Source organism: Eucalyptus grandis, chromosome 2 (genome assembly GCF_016545825.1).
Source record: "Eucalyptus grandis isolate ANBG69807.140 chromosome 2, ASM1654582v1, whole genome shotgun sequence".
Classification (NCBI taxonomy): Eukaryota; Viridiplantae; Streptophyta; class Magnoliopsida; order Myrtales; family Myrtaceae; genus Eucalyptus; species Eucalyptus grandis.
The window spans coordinates 57,981,206-58,004,876 of NC_052613.1; the positions used below are offsets into that span (position 1 = coordinate 57,981,206).

The 23,671-nt window shown below is 39.9% G+C and overlaps 2 protein-coding genes and 1 pseudogene across 2 annotated transcripts; 1 reads left to right on the top strand and 2 right to left on the bottom strand.

Moving 5' to 3' along the window:
* Positions 1–62: 62 nt before the first annotated feature.
* Positions 63–14,323, bottom strand: LOC120290827 (annotated as a pseudogene).
* Positions 14,324–15,491: 1,168 nt separating this feature from the next.
* LOC104434122 (sorting nexin 2A) lies at positions 15,492–19,930 on the top strand. Its single transcript, XM_010047088.2, is given in 13 exon segments — positions 15,492–16,010; positions 16,013–16,404; positions 16,406–16,560; positions 16,563–16,650; positions 16,652–16,678; positions 16,680–16,698; positions 16,700–16,907; positions 16,910–16,929; positions 17,039–17,171; positions 17,174–17,247; positions 17,454–17,714; positions 18,002–18,088; positions 19,586–19,930. Coding segments are annotated over 13 exon segments (1,704 nt in total). The 5' UTR covers positions 15,492–15,851; the 3' UTR covers positions 19,667–19,930.
* A 196-nt stretch (positions 19,931–20,126) lies between these two features.
* Positions 20,127–21,629, bottom strand: LOC104434123 (GDSL esterase/lipase At2g30310). The gene is given in 5 exon segments (XM_010047089.3): positions 20,127–20,448; positions 20,596–20,857; positions 20,962–21,122; positions 21,125–21,306; positions 21,308–21,629. Coding segments are annotated over 5 exon segments (1,092 nt in total). The 5' UTR covers positions 21,580–21,629; the 3' UTR covers positions 20,127–20,233.
* Positions 21,630–23,671: the final 2,042 nt, after the last annotated feature.

Consider the following 23,671-nt stretch of genomic DNA (forward strand, 5'->3'; position numbering starts at 1 on the left):
CAAGTAGCATAAGTGAAATTCTAAAGAAAGAATGTAATCATACCTCAGTTGATTTTAAACCTCTACACACTTCTTCTGTACACTCCCAATGCATCAGATAAATGATAACCCAAAATCTTGCATAGTGTTCACAGGAGCTTCATCTCTGATGAGACATTAGGATTTGATCCAGACCCATTCACTTCAACACCATCCTTGAAGGATACTGAAGCACTCTGGATAGAGAGATAAATCATCCGCGGAAGAAGGGCTTTCTTCTCAATCAGTGTCCGTGTGTTGGCTTCCCGTTTCTTCCTCTAGTTTAGTGAAGAAAACCAAATTTTAGTCAGATTAAAAGGCAGAAAAATGAACGCATGGATCATGCGAAAAGATCTTCATAGAAGACAGTTCAGCCAATAAGAATTCTATCTAGAAGAAAAGGACCAATGTAAAGAACACATCTAAGGATACAATGAAGACCCAACCAGAAATTATATGAGTTAACCTAAATGTCATCAATGGAGGAACTTTTTAGATTCTAGAGTTATGCACTTCTGTCAACGAAATTACAGCGACCTGGGAGGAAGACTGGAAGTACATTTTAACAGGACTGTGAAATTTTAGTATGTGGAAGCAACAATGCTTCATGATGCCAACCACTTTTTCCCCGACAACACAGTTGATCTAAAGAAAAAAAAGACAGTTGGGCAAGAACTATATGCCAAAAATCTACTTTCCTACTCCAGACAAAAAAGTCGGCATACCAGAAGATTTTTAGAGGAAACTAGGATAACGACGCCCAATGCAAGCCTATAGCTTGATAAGACAGAAAAGCAGATGATATTAGTTCTTTGCCAAGAATGGCCAGAACTTGGGATAGTGATACCCTATATATTTGGCATTTTATTATTCCAAAAGAAGGAAAATGCCACCAATACAACCGAAATTTTATGGAAATCACGCTTTTCTTGAATGTAATTATAAATTTTTCAGATTTCCTTACAAAAGTGCGCACAAGGCACCTCTTGTGAATGGTTTTACTTTGGGGAAGAATTAATTTTGATATCTGAATCTGCGTGTTTACTCTTTTTTCTCAATATCATGAAAATATGAACTTACCGTCACTGGTTTAAGTAGCCCATATAATCCCAGCCTAAGGGGTTTGACTTCATTGTGCACCAATTTGGTCTATTAGGCTTCTAAGTCATGATATTGTGCAAAATTTCAGGCATATCAGAAAACCACCAAATGCTCCATTGCAGTACATTTCTCTAAACTCACATGTTTTTCATTGACCACATACCTTTTGTTTGGATAAAGGATTTCACTGATCACATCAAACTAATGGAGATCCTTATGGAAGATTGAATGCTTAGACTTTCCTAGAGTTGATGCCCACAGAATTTTCCAGCACACACAAATGAAGATACAATTGAATTTCTATTTGGTGTTTGCCACTCATCAAAAAACCAAACAAGCCAGAATCCTAAAAAATTCTTGTTTAAAAATGCCTCAAATCTGCAAAAGGTGCAGTTTCATGTTACATGAGATCTAACATCCTAACTCCTTCCACACATAGAAGCCTTTTGCTCATTATTGATTTTCTCATGGTGAAGCGAAAGCTCCTCATTATAAATCTATCAGTACTCTTCCAAAGAAGACAACTTTATCAACTAAAAGAAACATGGTGCTGATTTGGAAAAGATCTGCATCCAGATCTGTTAGCACTAAAAGCATCTATGTAACCACGAATGTATGAACAATCATAAATCATATTTATCATTTGTCCCCTAAAATTCTAAAATCTGTGAATTACTAAGACCGTTTACTACAAAACTTCCACAGGTGATCAACCCTGAGCACTGTTGAAATATAATTACTTTGGGGATGCAAAAATCTTTTCATATTCAATTTTCTATTGGTAAGTGAATTTATTACACTTACTGTTTTCAATGTTCTAAAATGACCTTACAGTAGTTGGTTTAGTCAGTGCCCTAAAACAAAAATTCCAACCAAAGGATCTCACTTTCTTGGGTCACACCATATGTCCATCATAATAACCTGCATAAATTGGTTATACAAACTTTTAAGACTGCCTGTGCCAAATAGGGCCATGCAGGCTTTTCCATGCACACCCCTCCAAGCCTGCCCATATGACCATTGAGTGGCTAGGCCAGAAAAGCCACCACGCCCATGATCTGTTCTGATAGTTCTCGAATAACCATAGATTGCTTGACTAGAACATCACGATCAAGTCTATCTGAAGTATATGCTTTAGTTGGAGTGATAAAGCTAGATAATGCAATGGAAATCCATGGTTGTTAATGTTTGAGACTAAATTGTGCCACTTTTCCTGAGGCTCATGCTTGTCAAGTTTTCCCGTCCTCTCATATCAATTTTTTTTTTTTTTTTTTAAATTTCATTACTGCTACTTATTAATGAACAAGTTATATCAGCAAATTTAGAACTAACTTCACATCAGCAAAAAAAAAAAGCTGCAGTCTCATGTTATATCAGCTCTAGCATTTTGACTTTCCTTCCACAGCCCTGCCTACAGACCATCCTTTTTCCTATGGGGTTTCTCTTGGCTTTGTATACATTTAGCCACCCTCCACCTAATGGCTTAAGCTTCTCAATAGGATATTCTGACATGGTATTATAGCCAGCTTTCAATTGTAAATGCCCCACTTAATGTTTCATTTTGCATTGAATTTATAACAACTGCCAATCACTTTCTATGTTGTAAATCAAGTTTGTCACTACACATCCCCACTATCCTCATCCAAATTCCAAAAAAAAAAAAAAAAACTGACTTTCTCAACTGAAAGAAACATGGTAGCGATTTGGAAAATCTGCATCTAGTGATAATCTGTGACTCTTCCATTAACTACAAAATTTCCCAAAGCGATCAACCAAAGCTTGAGGAAAGACTGAGTTTGGCACATTTCAGCAATAAAGATCCATCTCTGACGACCATATTTAGCATGGCTATATATAAACATGAACATGCATTTTCTGTCTGCTAGCAAGTTTTTATTGATCATACATAGAGCTTCAAATCCAGAATATCAAACAACACTTTGCAAGCAAGATCACATAAATGCGCGTTATCTATAGAGATGGAGCAATTAATAAAGTTGTAACTTTGATATATAAAGGAAAGTTCTCAGATACATTTACTTGAGATAATACAGTTGAAACTTATTTAATGGTCGGCAGATTGAAGAGATGCTGCATGGAAACTTTCATAAACAAGCATGATGCCTCCTCCACCAAAAAAATATTGAGGAACAGCAAGTACGTGAAAAAAACACTCAACAAGGATTCACTCACTGAAGAGATTAACTATTTAGCCACAAAAGAGATATGCCATCCACCTTTAATTAAGAGTAGTGATTATTCATAAAAGGAAATTGCATAAGAACAGGTTTAGAATATATTCATACCAAGTTGTCTTTGGGAAAATGGGAAATCTCCTCAACTGGACCTGACAAAAAGTTGACAACTTGAATTCAGCTCAACTTACTCAAAAGGAAGGAGGATATCTTTGTAAATTAAAAAGGAAACATGTGCACAGTCAAGAAGCACATGAAAGTATCTTCTGCAGAATAAATAGCAAATTTGATGAGAACATTATGAATATCGACTGACCTAAAAGATAATTTTCCTCAGGTGTTGGCGTCCACCAAGGCCGAGACTCTAAATCTTCATTAAAGGTCAAAGACTTCAATCCAATCTCATTTGAGAGCTCAACAAAATGCACCCATATTTTAAATTCTCAAGAATACACTGAATAAGAGAGTAAAAATAGTCAAATTTCATTAGAGGTCAAAGTATTAGATCCAACTCACTTGAGAGCTGGACAAAATGCATTCCACCTTTCAGGTTCTCAAAATATATGGAATAAGAAAGTCATGATGAATGACTTCAAAGCATTCACAAACAACAACAACCCAACAAATTGCACTAGGGCTGTACCTCCTCTTCATCAATGTTACCAGCATTTTGCTTTAACTCCAAAATTGCTGATTCAATCCTGGCAAGTAAGTACTGATTGGAGTTTTGCAACCTTTCCTTGAACTGCACAAATTCAATCGCCTGAAATACAATGTCCATCTAATGTAAATCAAGGAATTCTCCATCAACAGGCAACAGTGCCTAGTCTCAGAATTGAAGAGGCATAACAAGGTATTCGAATGTTTACACGTGTGCATGTCATCGGAAACTACGACATAGTACATAACATATATGACCTTGAAAATAAGTCACAAAGAAATCATTTTTACATCGTTTAAATTGCATATGCAACAGCAATCATTCATGTGACTTCCACCCTAGCTTAACTGCTTCAGTAAACATCACAATCACCAGATCAAAATTCAAAGTCAAAGAACAAAGATCAGACCAACAGATCACACATAGAAGTGAACAGAAAAAAGAATATTTATCCGTTTAATCAATCTTTGAAGCAGGCAAAGCATCAAAATATGGAATTAATATAAGGATGACTATAAATGAATATCACTCACAACAGAACTCACATCAACATAGTAAGGACTCCTTAAACACTCCTTAAACATCATTCTGAGCAAATAAATCAGACACAAGCAACAGTTAGAGCAGAAAGGATCAGTTTACAATAGCATGCTTTAAGCAGTGACAGATCATATGTTGTCAGGATCTTTACATTGCAAACTTCTTAATTTTTATTAATTCAAATTCTATTCTCTTCCACTTAAAGTTCGTTAACTAATAGAACCTAGTGGACAAAAATCATCTGCAAAGCTGTATGCTCACTTGAGGAGCCTTCTGGAACCGACACTGGTTAGTACATGAGAGAGTGCTCGCAAAAAAAAAAAAAAAAAAAAGTACCAACAGTGAGTGGAAGCTTCATTCAATTGACCCTAACCACCACATGCAACCAGGACCATTCTCATCTAGGAACACTAAAGAGCCTATTTGATGGAGACATGTAAGAAGAAATAAGGGATAAATTAGATTTCATCTAATCATTTCTTGACTTAGTATGAGAACCAGTAGGTCCATGAACATCTGCCAAACCATTTTATAAATATGTTGCCTGCCAGTGGAACCACCAAGCTCCTCCTCAGCACTCCCGCTTTGGGTGAAAACTTAACATTTCTATTCAGGACCAACATCAGCAAATTCATTGAAGATATTTCTACTTATCTGGGCTAGGCTAAACTCAAACAAAATAAGCAGAAACAAGTTTCTCCTCATTTTGATTATTTGCCAACAAAAACCAGCAGTCATGCAAAGAGCGCCGCAAGACCCAGAGGTGCAGAAGCAAACCTTAAATGATTGCCGATTAATGTGTCCTAATGTGTGGCTCCCACCCACCACCCAGGAGGGAGGGAGGGGGGGGGTGGGGGGAGAGAGAGAGAGCTCCATACAATCTCACAAAGAAATACACATACACTCAAGCAAGAAGAAACGCATTCTAATCTATACAAACTACTCATTCAAAGTAATTCATTGTTGCAGTGAAATTGGAACTCCTTATTGAGTAAGATATTGCAAAAGTTAAAACATACTTTTGAGTAATTTCTGTGGCGATATGCAAGAAATGTTAAATCTGCCGATTCTTTAAAATGATCATCCATAAACTTGAGATAGTCCCTCAATAGAGTATTAAGATCCATCCAAAGAAGGGAACCCAACATCTGGGGAAGAATGTTGTGGGAAACAGTTTCCAGCAAGATGTTCTTAACTTCCAAAGACTTGTACCTAACCATAAAGCAAGATGACTTTTCAGAATTGACAAAGGAAGGAGTATTGCACTCGTTTTCAAATGCAAGATAAACAGAAGCTGCTTTGATTAAGAAATGAGTCATTAACTTGTCAAGACCTACCAGTCATATGCCAATGAAATGGCACCCAAGTGAGAATACAAGTGCACTAATAAGATCTTGTACTGCGAGACATGCCTGCAAGCATAACAAATTCAAGTTATATCCAGGTAAGAGCATCCAGACTTCAATTATCATACATTTCCCATGACGACAATTGGTGAAAATTTCAAACCATGGTTTGGCCTATGCAAAAACTAAATGACTTATTAATAATAAATCTGTGCCATAGAAGAACATTTGCTTTCTTATATGTAACAAGAACATCATGGACAAGCACATGGCTTCAATAACAAATCAAAAGCAAGAGCAAGCAACATGCTTTTTGAGCCTATGTGCTTCAACAGGAGATGTAAAATTGAGGAACTTAGAACATTTAAATTTGAAACTACACTTCAGAGGCAGGTCATGATGAATTTGAAATCACATGGAGACAGATCCAGAAAACATTTTTCAATCAGAAATTATCACATTGAGACATCTGAAACTTGTAGACATAACAGTCGGATGAGTGTAAACAAACCGCAGCAGTCTCCACCCCCTACAGCATACTGCTGCGATCACAAGTATACTATATCTGTGGATCCAAGGAAGACCTTCATATTTTATATGCATTAGGTACGGCGAACAGCCTCCCACCCCAAAAATGTCTGGTCAAAAGGATTATACAAGCAAGTCGAGTGCCAGCTTGACTAACCTCTTCACTAGGAATAAGGAATCCCACACTAAAAATAGACCTGAGGCTACACCAACACTGCAGGCAGGTGACCAATCCAAAGTTTACTAAGGACATCACTGATCCACAGCTGAAACAAGTACTACTTTTTGATGAGAGATGAATGACAAATGAGAGTTCACAATTGGGATACTTTGTCAACACAAAATATCTGAATTAACAAGGGATAAGTCATCATAAGATTGGTTTTTCTTGGGATAACATGAAGTTGGATGGTTAGCACGAAATGGAAAATTTAATGTGATTAGACTCATAAGGCTACTATCAAAGTTTCCACTAACATTTTTGCTAATTTTCTCCACACATATAAAAGCCTATTTCCACAAATATTTTTCCTCACATTTCCTTGATTCAAGGGCCATTTTAACACTGCTCCTCACTAAATCAACCAATCTCTATCTTACACTTTGAAAAGGCAATTAAGCATGTATTCTTTATATTCTCATTTGAAAATTAAATAACCACAAATATATCAGCAACAACTGCAAAAACAATTTAGCCAGAGGCTCCATGAAAAGCCAACACGTAGTGGCTGTTGCCAATACATCCTGCCACTTCACTCTTCTCACAAAAAAAAAAAAAAGATCAATCACTAACTGTGATTACAATGCTTACAGCCAATAGGAATCCTTGACATGTTTATACAACTAAAATCTCCCATATGAATTCAGGTATACCTCACCTATACTTCTCATGCACAACTAAGGGTACGGAACCATCTTTACGTAAAGGCAAATGCAAATTTAAAGAACATTTACATGGGAGGGGAAAAAAAAAGCTGAATAGTTTGGAACCACTTTGAAGACACAGCATGGCAAGAAAGTAAAAAGCACATAAATTTTACCTTCGGATGGTTAATCCAAACTCTAAAACCATAATTGCCTCCAGGATGAAGCCAAAATATTGTGTACGCCAGAATAACTATGTCAAAAGGAAAATTGTAGATGTTACCACTGTATAATGTGAATAAAATCACGAGTCACTGGTACATGACCATCAAATCCATTTGGATTACATATATCGGCATTTGTCAAGTAACTTCAAATATACAGTTAAGAAATGGATATCCGCACCTGTTCAAGCAACACTGTGCATCACGACAGAAATTACAACTTAAGTTTTTCTTGAAAAGATTCAGATATCTCATTGATCACCTTAACCAATAAATAGAGAATGCCTAACAAACATAGTACCACCCATTCCATTCATTGCCGGAGACTAGAGACTAACAATCCCAATCATTGAACTGTCATGTAGCCACGATGATAACTTAAAACACACAGCTACCTAGCATACAAAACCAAAGAACCATTTAGAGTTAGCCGCTGGCTAAAACTAAACAATTGTGGTTGTTCAACTTTATGCGATGCTTGCAGTTTTAATAACTCTATCAAATTCACTAATTAGATTTATAAAGGCAAATAAGCAGAGAATCCAATATCCGGCATCTCAATTGTCGAAAACACAAATATCTTTGTGCCAGTCCCGCCTGTATCAAATTTATTATTAGAGCAACTAGGTGTCACAAATAGTTCCTCAAGGAGGACGTCATCCTACATAGTTCCAATCAATGAAATAAACTCCAATCTTGACTCCAATCATTTTTGTTCAAGTATCCCACTCTGTTAAGCAGATTTTTGGACAAAGATAAAGAGAAAGTAAACGTGCATGATAAACTCAACAGTTAAGACCCACCACAAGACAAAGATTCTAATTTCCGCAGTGTCTGCTTCTTCTATGTATGAAAAAAAATCTTATGCAACTGAGGAAGGTGCTCCCCACATTCTTTAGCTTAAGAAAGCAGAACAAATTTTATATGCCACAATGAAATGAAATCTTTCATATCTTATTTGATTGAACATGTCAACCGAACATGCGGACCTCCAAAATGGGTTAATTTGTCAACATAAAATACCTGAATTAACACATTACACGCCATTGATAAAAGCTCTTCGCCATGCATGCTCTCTTGTGGATCCAAGTCCTTTGAAAGAGGAAGATTCTTACAGAACATCTCTACCATCTTTACTGCAAGATCCTCGAGTCCTGGAAAGATCAGGTAAAGTTAGCTTTGAACCAGCCACTAATTGTTTGAATAAAACAACTCATCTGCAAAAAAATTCCGTTGTTAAGGCACTCATTGATCAACAGAGAAAGCTCTATGACATTTGGGAAGTTCAAACTTTATTCACATCCCCAGACATACAAATGAATATGCTCCATGTATCACTGTACAAAATTTTAATAACATCTGGCATATAGACCAGACAAAGGGAATGCTGGGGAAAAAAAAGTAACATGACTAATCACAAACATATAAAATAAGACTATGCTGGACGCACCACCCACAGTGAGCCCGTATATGTTTCCACTAATTGTTGAAACTTAAATACGGTAATTGACAACCCCAATGCTTTCGCTGGCACTTGAGAAATGGTTGAAGAGCTTTCGATCAATTTCTTAAACAGCTCCATCTTTCTATCTGATGATAAGACTTGAACAAACACCTCGACATCAGAAGTGAAGCATGCTATGGCCAAACCTGTCACAGAGACAAATAAAATGGCAGAGAAGAAATGGCCACACCATAAGCAATAAATCTACAAACAAAAATGTGTAAACCAAAACCCATTTCTTTAAATCTTCTGAACTGATGACAGAATTAATGATTATTTTGAACTTCGCAGCATTCATACTGTCTAAAGTCATCACACGAACAAAGCCATTTTAAAACAATACAAGGTAGTAAAATACCTAAAAAAATATTGTATCAGATCCTCCATTAACTTTTGCTCATCTCCTTTGCCATATAAGTGCTTTCTTCTTTCAATCTCCAGATTGCCAAGGTATGGACATCTTACAATATCATTTCCAAGGTTCTCTTGCAACTTATGCACAAAAGTTGATGCTCTTGTTATACGAGAATCAAACTGCGAATCCAAATTGCATCATTTGATGCATGAACACTAGTTGAAGTTCACAATTCAACAACACCAACAACAATAACAATAACAATAACAACAGTAATCCAGATTTCATTATTAAGAGGAACAAGCAAGTACCACTTCATCTGTCAAGGGAATTGATCTGCAGTCTGCAAATTTAATAGCATCGATCCTATTTTCAATTGGTTCATTGCCCTGGGTCGGTCATCCTCCAGCAAACAATCTAGATAATGTTGCAGACATTCCCAGTCATCAGGGCTGCCAGAATACACAGACAAGATCAACGGCTATAAGTATATGTAAGGAGGATAGCTTGCTAATGAGATTGATTTTCCCTTAAACACGCAATTACTTTCACAATGATTTTCAAATAATAAAAAAGAACTTCAGTGAAAAATGCTAGAGGACCAGGCTTCAGTTAAAGCCATTAACACCAATTGTCATCGTCATGGAGGCAAGCCTTCCTGATTTGAGGAAAAAGAATAGAGCGCTACTGGAAAGAAAAAGGGCTGCCAAAATTTAGACAAGAAAATCTAGGTGAAAAGCCAGACAATAGAAGTAGTGGAGTAAAAGAACAAGTATTTAACTGCACCTAAATTAGTAAGATCCATTCACATTTACACATTATATCAATAAGATATGACAGGCCACAACTTAAAGTTAAGAAACAGGTCTTTCAGTCATTTGCATAACTTAAGGATAAAAAGGAATAACACATTGCTGCTAGGTCAAACTGCAAGAAAAAGGGCCAAACAAAAAAAAAACCTTCGAGAAATGGAAGAAAAATCTTACAGGCTCAGAATAAGCAAAGGATTTTTATCACTACAATCACATAAAATAACTCCCAATAAATGCATGTACACAGCCACAGAGACTTTCCCTTCGCAGGTAGATAGAAAACCGCAAATTTGTTACTGGAAGTAAAGATACAGTGTCTTATTTAACATAAAAGCAAATGCCAAACACCAATCCGAAGCTGAATTACTGGGATGTGATAATTGAACTTGTTTTGAAATTAATACTGGTTCAGTCATACCATGACTCTAAGATCTTCTCATACACATCGGCCGCAGCTTTATAGTCACCTGTCCGAGCAAGAAGTCTCCCCTGTCAACTTAAAGACAGAGCAAGATGGTAAGAAGGCAAATGAATAACACATGGGTGGCAAACTCAATTGACGTTAGCAAGTTCTACAAACACAGTGAAAGACCTCCTTCAAAGCATCAATACGCATAGATACGATTTCAAGAGATTTAAATTTTTCCTCTTTCACCTCTATTCTCTCTATGTCCCAGCACTCAAAAAGGAAAGTGATCAACAGAGGGATTCTGGGAAAAACACAACGAAAAATAAACCCAAGCATAAATCAGCTTTATGTGTACGTAGATCTTCATCAGACTTATTAAAGTGATTTCCACCTTGTTCACAAGTTTTAAGTTTCTATCTAAGAAAGTGGCTGCAGAGAACCTGATTTCTGCAATGTACATGCCATGTGACATGTTTATGAAGCATGATGAATTACATACTTAGAGCTCCTTTCCATCTCCTCTCCTGCAGTTTGACATTACAATAGAATAAACTATCCTCCTCTGTTTCCTAGAATTCTCTCACCATCTTTCTTCTGATCTCACAAAAACAGATTTCTCATTTTGTGTGTCACCAACACATGCACACACGCACACGCAAAGCATGACAAAGCACCTAGGAACCACTGGAAAAAGCCCTGCTGTGCTGAACGGTGCAAATTTTGTCCAACTTCCTCCACAAATGTGTCCAGGCGGCTTTTCAGGTGCCCCATTGACACTGCTATCCAAGCCTCCAAGGAGTAAAGAAGTGCCTCAACTAACAAAGTTTGGACTATCACAGTATGGCTCTTTCTCATGGAAATGATTTTCTTTCAATCAGTAAGACTTTCTTATGGAGAGATGAACATGAAGAACTATATCTTTCGAATATTCTCAAGAATCAATGTGCAACTTGACATGAACTAGCAACAGTAAACTGTTATCTGGAAAATTCTCCCTCCAAAATGTTCACTTGTCCTTTCAATAAAATCATAGTCAAGCCTCTTAAAAATCCAAACTTTACATGAAGACTCGAGAAAAGTTGAATAGAACTAATTTCAGAAAATAGTTGCATAGAAGAACATTTTTGAAACGGTATAGCGGAGGGACGGTGGGGGTTCAATTTCTTATCATTCTCATCATACTGGAGCCACTCCTACCTCTAAAGTCAATGATGCAAGGATTTTCTCCTTTCACTCCTCTAAGAGTCATTTAGTATATTTCATCAATATTATAGCCTTGTGCCAAATAAAGCTCTACAAGAGGTAAGTTCAGGAGGTTAGAAAGCTGTCTAGAGTACCTGTATACGTAGCTTATCAACTTCAACCATCAGAAGTGATCCCAAATTTCCTGACAGGATTTCAAGAGCATGACTATACTTATCTTGCTGTTCCAACAAAGAGATGTAGACCATAAGAGCTGCCATGAGATTAAAGTTAGTATTAGGAAGCAAATACATATTCAAGGTATGGCAGACCCATAAGAAATACCTTCTGGTTCATGCAAGCTATGGGTAGCAACATGCTTCTTAAGCAAGCCCTCTGCTAACAGCAACAGCTTCTCTCCGCCATTGCCACAAAGAACCTGTAAGAAGAGGTCCTCGTATACATTCAGAAAGATAAGAATTATCCTAAATACACACTCACAGCCACCTAAAGAGGCTGGTTTCAAGAAAGCAAATCTTCAGAGATCCTTATAAAGCAAGTACATCTTAGAACTCTTTTTCCGTATCGGCTTTCATAGTCAAATCCAGACAAGGTGAGGAGTTTGCATCTCTTTCAGTATATAGAGTTCTTTTATACGTACAAAGTTCCCGAAAGAGTAGTATGGCCACTTATTGTAAGTTTTCGGCAATGAAAACCTAACTATTGCATGGACATATATATGTTGTCAAGTTCTTCCCAATGTTGCCAAAGAAATTATACATGAGCTAAAGCAACCTTTGGTTATGGGTGACAACTTCAAAAGTCAACTTATGCAGATGAATGATGCCCTACCAAGCCCATAATTCTTGCTCAGTAAACCCTACTATAACTCAAGTTAGATTGGTACATGCATAAGAAGCAGTCCCAATCATTCCCGTCCAAGGACAGCAAAGGAGAAGAACGCAAATACTTTGTTTTAAATAATCTAAAACCCCATTGTCTGAATAATTTATGATAAGTGATAGGCCAATAGTGGACTAAGAGTCATATTCCAAACACCTTATATTAATAGACCATCCAATTAAATTACAAGATCAGTCATGTTCAGAAGCAAGCAAACTTTATTGATTCCCTAGCAGACCTTGTGTTCAAAAGTTTGTTCAAGCTATAGGAATTTCAAAATTTGGAGCCCACCGTTTGCTTTTGTACCACTTCTCTAGCCTGTTTCTTTTTCCTACTCTGGGTTGGAAATAGATGCAAATAATATCACCTGCCAGATAAGTAATGTTGCAGGAAAGTAGACTAATGTCCATGAATATACGTAAATATCTACAGGGGAGAGAGAGAAAATTTCAAAACCTGCAGTTGGACGCTACAAACAGCCCAGAGCAAGAATCGTTCTTCACTGGCTATTTTGTACATTTTGATAGCTGTCTGTAATAAGGCAGGACAGCAGAAGTAAAGATTGGCCAGTGAGTGCACGTAGAAGCAGATAGAGTGATCTGAGAATGCAAAATTCAGAATAATGAAAAGAAAACCTGTTGTTGCTTCACAAATGAGCTGCGAACATAGCAGTTGAAAAGCCCCATCATAAGGTCTAAATTAGTTGGGAATTTCGCAGCGGCATGTTCATAACAGCTAGTAGCCAGCTCCGCTGATAGAATAACAAAGAAGTTAGGCACTGCAGGAGGCACCGTATAGTTCTAATAGCATGAGCATGTATGTAGGAAGTTTGAAATACTGACAGTGACCGAGCCGCTGGAAGACAATTTGTAAAGTACTGAGAGTGAGATCATCCATCAACGCGGAGTCATTGGAATGTAGCAGCTCTTTCGCACTCAAGCAAACAGACAAGGCTTCTTCCGGCTTTCCCATCCTCTCCAGAACGAGAGCTTTAAGAGACTGCACAACGCCATGTGTTATTCACTAAAAACCGAGAGCAACTCCGGCAGATACAGAGAAGAAACAAGGAAAAGAGAATCCATAAGGCAGTCACGACACTGTCGTCCGAGCTGCCGGAGCTCCCACATTGCTTCACCGCGTAACGAACTCTATTTGCGAGCGGAAAGCCCTGATGGACTGCGCATTCTCTAAGTTCGAAAACCTTACACCGATGATTGAGATCGGCTAAAAATAGAAAAGAATCAAAGTCTGAAAACAGGACGAGGGCAGAACGAGAATCGATATCCGAAATATCGGAAAGCGCGATTTCGCGGTGCGAAAGGAGCGATCAGGGCGAGAGGAAGGGGAAATGAATCCCGGACGGCTCGACAAGCAAAGACGAAGGCTCAAAAGAGAAGAAGGAAGAGGAGCGAATGGGGGACATAGCGATGGGATCTTACGAGGACGTAAGGAGAATTGGGGAACTTCCCGAGGAGCGAAGAGACGAGCTTGAGAGCAGTCTTGAACTGACGAGAATCGATGGCGTCCCATATCGGCCGGACTCGCCGCCCGGTATCCCGCCGGCAAGGCCGAACTTGGAGGCCATGGCGATGAGCGAGCGAAAGCAGCAGCGACCTGCTGGGGTTTAAGCTTTAGGGTTTCGCTCCCCACTCCAGAGTAAAACACAGTAGTAAGGCAACTCCGCCTTCTTCCCAATATTTTTGCTTTTTACCCCTTTTTTTTTTTCTTTTTTTTCTTTGCTTTTATAAATCCTTTTCTTTTTCCCATTTTCATGACCAGTTTGGTTGTCTTTTCTTTTACTTTCCGCCAGAGAAAAACAAAAACGTTGACGTGCCTTCGCAGTTACTCTTTAGGCGCGTTTGGATGACCGTGCCCCATTAGCATCGTCCGAGGTCCCAGCTACTATCCCAGTCCCGGGATAGGATTTTTGACCCGGTTCACCATTGGAACTTGAAATTCGGATGCACCTAATTTTGAATTAAATTGCACCTAATTTTATATTTTAATATATATATATAGATATATATATCTCGGTCAATTAGCGTAGACTAGATGGTGCGTATTGTCCAATCCAGGAATTTTAAACATAGATCGAAGGAATTAAAAAGCAATCTTCTTAGGGTGCTAGCAAAGTTCACGAGTGATATTTAGAGCAATTATATATGCATCAATCTTAACCTAAGAACATTAGCACTTATATTGTGATGCATTAGAATTTTAGACGTCGCATGTGAGATTTTATAAGATTAGTATCAAGTGTTTTAAAAATTTAAATTGTTAGATGAAAATATTATTTAATATTTAGTTATTTTAACACTCTTCCTCATGTTTAGTTTGATTTTTTTTTTTTTATTTAGTACAAGACTAATAATGAACATATCTAATTGAAAAGGTAAATAAAGCATGTGAAAGATTTGAACTCAAAATTTCTTATTACGATATTATGAGATTTTACGATCATCATTAATTATTCTAAATAAATGAAGATATAATTTAATATTTAATTATTTTAACATTATATTTCTATGTATTTCGTTTAAATTGCTCAAATAATGGATATGGCCATGATTTTCAAGTTAATATAACTCGTAGTCTTTGGACCATAAAATTTATTGCGTCATTGATATGAGAAAGATCGGAAGATCGGATTCAAACGCACCATGTCACGATCCCTATCGAATACTATTTAGGCGTAAGGATGAATCCAGACCTGGAAGGGGGAATGGACGGATGGAGTGGAAAGGGCGAAAAGCAAAAGCGAAGATCGAACCGGTCCGTGGGGTTATCGCGATATGCTGGCGAAGACTTGAGACCGACCGGTGAAAAATTACCCACCGTTTCCTCCTTTCCCCGATTCACGACACCACGACTCCACGCTTCATCTTCTTCGTCGTTCTTTGGTTTCGCCGTTGGTTACTTTGGGGTTTCCTTGTGCGATGTCCAAAGCCCAGCCAGAGCCAGAGGCAGAGCCAGAGCCAGAGCCACGTGCAGCTCCTCCTCCATCGTCGCCTCCCCACCTAAGCCTCACTTCCCTGACATGACTCTCTTCTCTCCTTCACGTCTTCTTCGTCGTCGTCTTCTTCTTCTTGTTCTTCCCTCGCTTTCACTCCACTTTGTCTGAGGAACCGAAGATCGAACCCCGGTAAGTCCTCCTCATTGCCAGATCGGCGACCACGGCCGCCCCTCCCCGGATCGGGAAATTTCCGAAGATGATGGGCTCGGAGAACAACCAGGGTTTCGAGGAGGCCCACCTCTACGCCTCCAAGGAAGAGATGGAGTCCCTCGTCCTGGCCGACCCCTCCAGATCCTACTCCACCTCCGACTACCGGAGCGCCATGTCCAATTCCCTCGCCGACTCCCTCCACCCCACCCCCACCCCCACCCTCTCTCCCCTCCCGTCCTCGCCACTCCCGCCGACTCCGATCCCTTGCTCGCCCCCGCCCCCTATTCCGAGCCTCGAAACCCTAGCTCCCACGACAGCTCCTCCTCCTCCTACATCGAGCCCCTTCCTACGCCGATGTCATCTTCAGCCCCCTTCGATGGCGACGCCTCCTCCGAGATCAACGGCGCCGATAGCCCTAGCCGGAGCTCCGATAGCCCCCGTAGCTTCTCCCGATCTTCTTCCTCTAGCGCCGAGTACATCAAGATTACCGTGTCCAATCCCCAGAAGGAGCAGGAGGTCTCCAACTCCATCGTGCCCGGAGGTAACACCTACGTCACTTATTTAGTCACCACGAGAACCAACATTCCTGAGTTCGGGGCCTGAGTTTAGCGTCCGCCGGCGGTTTCGGGATGTGGTCACCCTATCCGATAGGCTGGCCGAGTCGTACAGAGGGTTCTTTATCCCGCCGAGGCCCGATAAGAGCGTGGTGGAGAGTCAGGTGATGCAGAAACAGGAGTTCGTGGAGCAGAGGAGGGTGGCCTCGAGAAGTTTCTGAGGCGATTGGCGGCTCATCCCATCATCAAGAAGAGCGATGAGCTGAAGGTGTTTCTGCAGGTGCAGGGAAGCTCCCTTGCCGACCAGCACGGATGTCGCTGAGGATGCTCGACGGCGCGGGTCAAGCTTCCGAAGCAGCTTCTCAGTGAGAGTGTGTTGGCTCCGCATGAGGTCGTGCAGCCGGCGAAAGGGGGGAGGGACTTATTGAGACTGTTTAAGGAGTTGAAGCAGTCTGTTGCCAATGACTGGGGAGGTTCCAAGCCTCCTGTGGTTGAAGAGGATAAAGAGTTTATGGAGAAGAAGGAGAGGATGAATGATATGGAGCAGCACCAAGCAATGCTTCTCAGCAGGTAATTTCTTGCTGTCATTCATGTCCGGAATGAACTTTCGCCCCTGGCCAAGTATTCGATATATGTCAAACTGATATTTGGTTGTTTGATGTCATGTGTACATGCTTAGGCGGAATCACTAGTTAAAGCTCAACAAGACATGGGGGAAACAATGGGAGAACTGGGACTGGCCTTCATTAAACTGACCAAGTTTGAGAATGAGGAGGCTGTGTTTAATTCTCAGAGAGCACGGGCAGCTGATATGAAAATTTGGCAACTGCTGCAGTTAAAGCTAGCAGGTTTTACCGGGAATTAAATTTGCATACGGTGAAGCATTTGGTAAGTTCTCTTCCTGTTTTAAGTAGTGCAGTCTGGCTATAAGAGAGTTGATCCGTGATGTTATGAAGGTTCGGGGGTAAAGCTTAATTTATAGCATGAAAATTTCATATCCCCTGGTTGATCCCTTTGGTTGAACTCCCCACTACACGGAGATTACATCTAATATCCTGGATTTTGGGTGATCTTTATCTCAATATGGATTGCAGGATACCCTTCATGAGTACTTGGGTCTCATGTTAGCAGTACACGGTGCCTTCTCAGATCGCTCTAGCGCTTTATTGACGGTGCAGACTCTTTTATCAGAATTGTCTTCGCTTAAATCAAGAGCTGAAAAACTGGAAGCTGCATCATCAAAGATTTTTGGTGGCGACAAGTCAAGAATACGCAAGATAGAGGAATTGAGGGAAACTGTAAGAGTCACTGAGGATGCCAAGAATGTTGCAATAAGAGAATACGAGCGGATTAAGGTAACATGCATGTTATCCACTTGTCTTCCACTGATTGTATTGAGACTCCATCGATTGATTTCAAGAGATGGGCGCTTTAATAAGCACAATAGCTGCCGAATTTTCTTGTCTTATTTCTGAGGTTCAAGCTTCTGTTGACTGTTAGGGTCATTTTAGTACCTCATATAGAGGGATGTTGAATTTTAAGATATGTGGCATTGTTTTCAAAATTTTCTTGACAGGCAGAGGCTCTAGTATATTTTTAGTTTTCAACACTTTCACCTCTAACTGAGGCAGTATTATTGCAGGAAAATAACAGGACTGAACTTGAACGGCTGGATAAGGAAAGGCATGCGGATTTCTTGAATATGCTGAAGGGGTTTGTTGTTAATCAGGTATGTTGTCTCTTCTTCTCCCGATGACTGTGATGGTCTCAGCTGCTGCAGGAATTCTTGCAATTGTCTGGTGTGCGGCTATATTTTTATTTATTTTTTGGTTGTTTCCCCACCACTGGATGCTGTTTGTGGATACTAGTAAAGCGAAGATGATCCTCAATAGTGCTGGCTATGTGTGATTTCAGTACAATAGAATTCGAAAATAGCATATATCTTCTGGTCAGATTTGAGTACTGCACTATTTTAGCTTTTGGCTAGCTAATTCAACAATCACTTCTATGGAACAGTCGAGGGCTGTCAACTGTGTAAGATCTATCACGCAGTATCTTTCGACCCTCTAGCTGCATCTTAGCTCCATGTAGCCTGTAGTTCTTGTTAATCCTTTAGAAATAGTACCGGGCGGATCCATTCTTGTCAAATGCCACATAATAATAGGCATATTATTTCAATGGGTATTTTTTGGTGGTGCTACTGAAGTTGCAGTGTATGGATGGATTAGGTATCTGGAAATGCCTTTCGCCACCAACTTTTAGGGGAAGTCTAAGTTAGTTTTGTGCAAGATTCCGTCAACTCAGTAATTACCAGTGGCATGATTGATTGGAGTTTTGAGTTTTGAAGCAACAGATGGTTGAAAACATGGTTCAGGCTAAAATATTATCATGATGCCATAATGGCCCCTTAATTTAAATTTGGGGTTGAGGAAGAGGGTATGCCTCGTTGGAGGCTCTGCTGACTGCCTCCAGCAGCAACAATGCATCTGTCTCAGTAGACAGTGGGTGCCTATCAAGTTTTTACCTGTTTATGTGCTTGCCTCACCAGCCCATATTTTAAATTCACAATTACCAAGGCAGGTTGCCATTACCTGTATCAACTGAGCCTCTACTATGTGGACTTTGGATCTGAATAGGTAGTTGTCTGGCTTAAAATAGTAGGCATAGTTAATCTCAAGTTCTCAAAGTGGTGTCCAGACAAAATCAGGATAGAGACCAAGACCAGTATTTTGGCAGGTCATGAGGTCTACTGACAGAGATTGCAATTGGAGCCATAGTTCTCCTCTGCAAAGAAGTGAATTTTAATGTAGTGTCTGCGCAGTATTCACAGAGTCAAAATAAGTGATGTTCATTTATTTATTTGTTTGTTTTTGCCTTGGCTACATATGCCTAGATTATGTCCAGGGTAAAAAAAAATATATATCTCCTGGGTAAAAAATTTTGTCCCTGAAGGCTTCCCAATCAAAGAAACTAATTTTCTTCTGTGGATGGTATGAACAAGGACTAGGCTTTCTGAGATAAATTCTGGAGTAGAGTTCTTGGATTGTGGTTTTCTTAGATTTGCGATCTGATAATTCTTTTTGTTGGAGGTTCTATGCCAGATAACATGTCAGCCTAGGTCAATCATTATGCCTGATTTGTGTGGTTTGACCAACCTAGACATCTGTTTTATTTTTAGTAGTGCTTTCTAGTCGGATCATGTCTTTTTTCCTGGGCAATGTCACAGGTTGGGTATGCTGAGAAAATTGCCAATGTTTGGGGGAAGGTTGCAGAGGAGACAAGCGCATATGCAAGAGAGAGCAGTTGAATTACGCAGCTGTAAATTCAAATCTTTCAGTTTTTTTTACGTGTTAAATGTATCTTGGTCATTGCACTTTTAGGAAAATCGCTCAAGATTCATATATTTAACTAATAAGGAAAATGGATGAAGTTTTTATGTTTCCTTGCCCTGATCTGATCGAGGAAGAGATTTATTTTGTTGAAAGGGTTGTTACTAACATTTGTTAGAGGAGTTGTAAATTTGATTTGTCCTTTGATACTTGGATATTTAAGTTCTCAGTTTTGATCTTGAGTTAATGGCGTGAAGAAAAATGGGAGCATTCAAGATAACGTATCGTTCATTTGGCCTTGGTAACGAAATTATGTATGTGTAAAGAAATTATTCATCCCTCTGGCTGACAGCCGGCCCTTACTCATCGTTCATGAAATTTCAAATCTAGCCTACGTCGTATTATTTACTATATCCATGGATCAGGCTGATGCCCTCATAAAGTTGAATCTTGAACGGTTCCTTTTCTCCTTTCATATTTGCTAATCATGTGTAATACCTGCGCCCTTTTCCTTTTTTAACAATGGCATATAGATCAATGGATCTTCAGTATTCATGTGTAGAGTCGCAAAAGAATAATTGAGGAAGAACTTGCTCCTCTAGGAACAGAGAGATGTAGTAGTACGCCGACTCGCATGGATGAATGCTATCCCAGAATAAGTATTGCGATGAATTACGACATGTTGGTGTGAGTTCGTTGCACAGAGGTCCTGCTTCCACAAATCCAGTGCCACAGCATCCTTTCTTTGTTTCCAGGAATCCTGTCACCCATAATCTCAGTTAGACATCAAATGGACAGATAATTGCCCTTGACTAAAACGCATCCTTTGAAAGCTGAAGGAGTGGAGAAACGAGAGCATTGAAATGTGTGTCATAATAAGAACCTGTAATAGTTTTATTTGGCGTACCATACTTCTGAGGATGATTGATCATGTCAATCATTGGCTCGTACACATCCGCATAGGCAATCTTGCTTTTTGGAAGCACTGATTGTAGTTGAGGCAAAAGATTTGCTAGCTTGTGATTGTAGATTCGAGCATCGAGGTTTTCCTCTTCTACGCATTTTCGATCCTCGGGGTTCTTGAATTTTGCGGTCATTTGAATGGGCAGACAGCCAACTGGAGGAATCCCCGCCACCGCTATCTTACGGCACCCGAGTTCGTGGAGTTGCTGTGCAAGAACACTTTTTAGCAGTCAGATGAGTTCATTCATAACTGAAATTGCTACTAGAACAGAAACATCATGGCCGCGTGATAGGTAGGTTCTCATCTCACCAATATGAAGTCTCGTAGTCTTCCCAGCAAAAAGTCTTGGTATTCGCCGATATTGAATTGGATTCTCCTCGTGGGAATATCATAGAAATTAAATATGAAGTCATTAGTTCCTGCACTGATGATGACCAACGCTCCTTTTAAAATCTTCTTTGCCTCCTCTTCCCTACCATCTTGTTAAGCCTCTGAATGTACTTCTCCAAATATTCAAGTTGCTTTGACATCGGGATTACACCAGAAATTGCGGTTGTCAGATCATCAAACCCTGATCCTCCCGAGGCGAAGCTAACGCCCGTGCGGAGTTGTCCGTCCTTTAGGTCAGGCTCTAGAAACGGAGGAACTGTCTCTGATACCAGCCGCAGAAGCGACGAAATCAGGAACGAGTTTTCCACTAGAAAATCTACCCGTGGGAACTTGACCAGGGAAGTCGCGGCCATAAGGGAGGTGGTTGCCCTTGAACAAAGTCACAATGTAGTTGTTATTACCGGTGTCTACTGTTGAGTCCCCGAATATGAGGATTGCCGGGAATAGTTTAGCTGCTTTCGACTTGGTGTTGAGGATGCTGGTGCCAGTATTCACCAAGAGTAGTACGACGAAGATAAGTAGCTCGGCCGGTGCCATTACATGTGCTCTGAAAGGAGGACTAACCGACTATGTTAGCCCTTGATTCGAGGATGCATAAGTAGATGTTGGCTTATGGCATCGTACAGGAAAAGCATACCTAACCTAGAGGTTAAGGCACTCCTCCTTTATTTGCACTCCTCTTTTACCTTGATAAATAAAAAGGACACGTGCATAGAATTCCCAAGCGTTGGAAATGCCGTTTTGTTTTCCATTTACTCAACTTGGGTTCTTAAGATTTGAAAAATCACGTCAAGTTCCTGTTTTGTCGACCAAATGATGTTTATGTGAAACCAACTTGTTAGTGACGTAGGGAATACCCGAGCATGTCGTGATCTACATAAGGCTCTGTCTATAGAGCTTGAAACTTGACAAAGAATCGAAGTTTTTTCTTCTTTTTTTTTTGGTAAAGACAAAGAATCGAAGTTTTTGCCTCGTTCTCCCACAAATTTTATTTCTTGCGTCTTAGGGAGAAGTTGGAGGAGCTAAATGAGATCTCGGGGTTAAAGAGTTGGTAAAGGAAAATTACTGAAAAAGTCATAAACCTATTGTAATTGTGTCAATTCAATCCTCAACTTATTATTATTATTTTTTATCAATTAAGTCATATAAACATTTTACAATTATTTCCGATTAGTCCATTTGGCCAAAAATCACAGGCAAGATTAACGTGGTAGCCGGTCGACACCGGTGACATTTTTTTAATAATATTTTATTAATTTTTTTTCTCTTTATCTTTTTTTTCCCTTCTCCTCTCCCTCCTCCCTCCTCCTTCCTCCTCCCTCCTTCTTCCTTTAGCTCTAGCGACCGGCCAAAGGGGAGAGCTGGCTGGTCGCCAAACTGAGGTGACCGGGCTAGCTTGTCTCACTGCTACTGGGTGAGAGCAAGCTCGCCCAACCATTGGCGGGGTGAGCCCTCACCAGATCCGGCAAGGGGGCCTCACCATCGCCGGGTCTAGCAAGGCGAGCCCCGCCGATCGGCGAGGGCTCACCTTGCTAGTCGATGAGCTCGCCCAACGACGGCGGGGTGAGCCCCCGTCGATCTCGGCGAGGGCTCGCCTCGCGGTGACCAGGCGAGGCGAGCCTCGCGATCCGACAGGGCTCGCCCGCCGTCGTTGGGCACGAGCTCAGGTGAGCCTCGCAGATTAGGTGGGCCCACCTCGCCTAGCGACGGCGAGGCAAGCTAGCCAGCCGCCTCGGCCCGGCGACGGGCTAGCCTCCCCTCTAGCCGATCATCGAGGCCAAAGGACGGAGGAGGAGAGGAAGAGGGAGGAGGAAGGAGGGAGAGGGAGAAGAAAAAAAGAAGAAAAAAGATAAAATATTTCAAAAATAAAATATTATAAAAAAATGTCGTCGGCGCGCCTAGCTACCACGTTAGCACCGGCCGACTATTTTTAGTCGGATGGACTGATCGGAAATAATTGTAAACGGTTTAAGACTCAATTGGTAAAAAAAAATAAGTTTATAACTAAATTGGCACAATTGCAATAAGTTCATGACTTTTTTGGTAATTTTCCTCAATAAGGGAACCATAATTTAGATGACTTGGATGATGCTTCTTCTTTTTTCTTTTCTTTTTTTCTTTTTTTTTTTTCACTTGCATCTATTAGCTAATGCAGCCCTCCGCATCCATAGTACAAGTGTCTTGCAACAAACAAGTGAATGATCCAAAACATTTGCAATGCATGTATCGAAGTATGTCATTGTTTGACCTAAGATTTTGCCTGTCGACTATTATTTGTTCAAAATATAATAGTAGATACCGATTTTGGCTATGATTTAATTGATTCAATTAAATCAATTATTGATTAAGTTAATTCGTGGTTAGCTTGGTAAAGTAAGAATGTAATCATACCATGTATATTTCTTTCTTGTCTCACATCTTTCTCTAGTGGTATAAATAGAGCAGTGTACTTGTCCAATGAATGTATAGAAATACAAAAAACATTTCCTCCCAAAAACTCTTCATTTTTTGTCATGCATGAAGAACTACATGGAACTCCCACAAGGTTTACGTAGGTAGGGAGAGTCTTGAGTATGTCATCTTCATAAATTCCTACATGGGCTTAAACAAGCTTCCAGACAATGATATG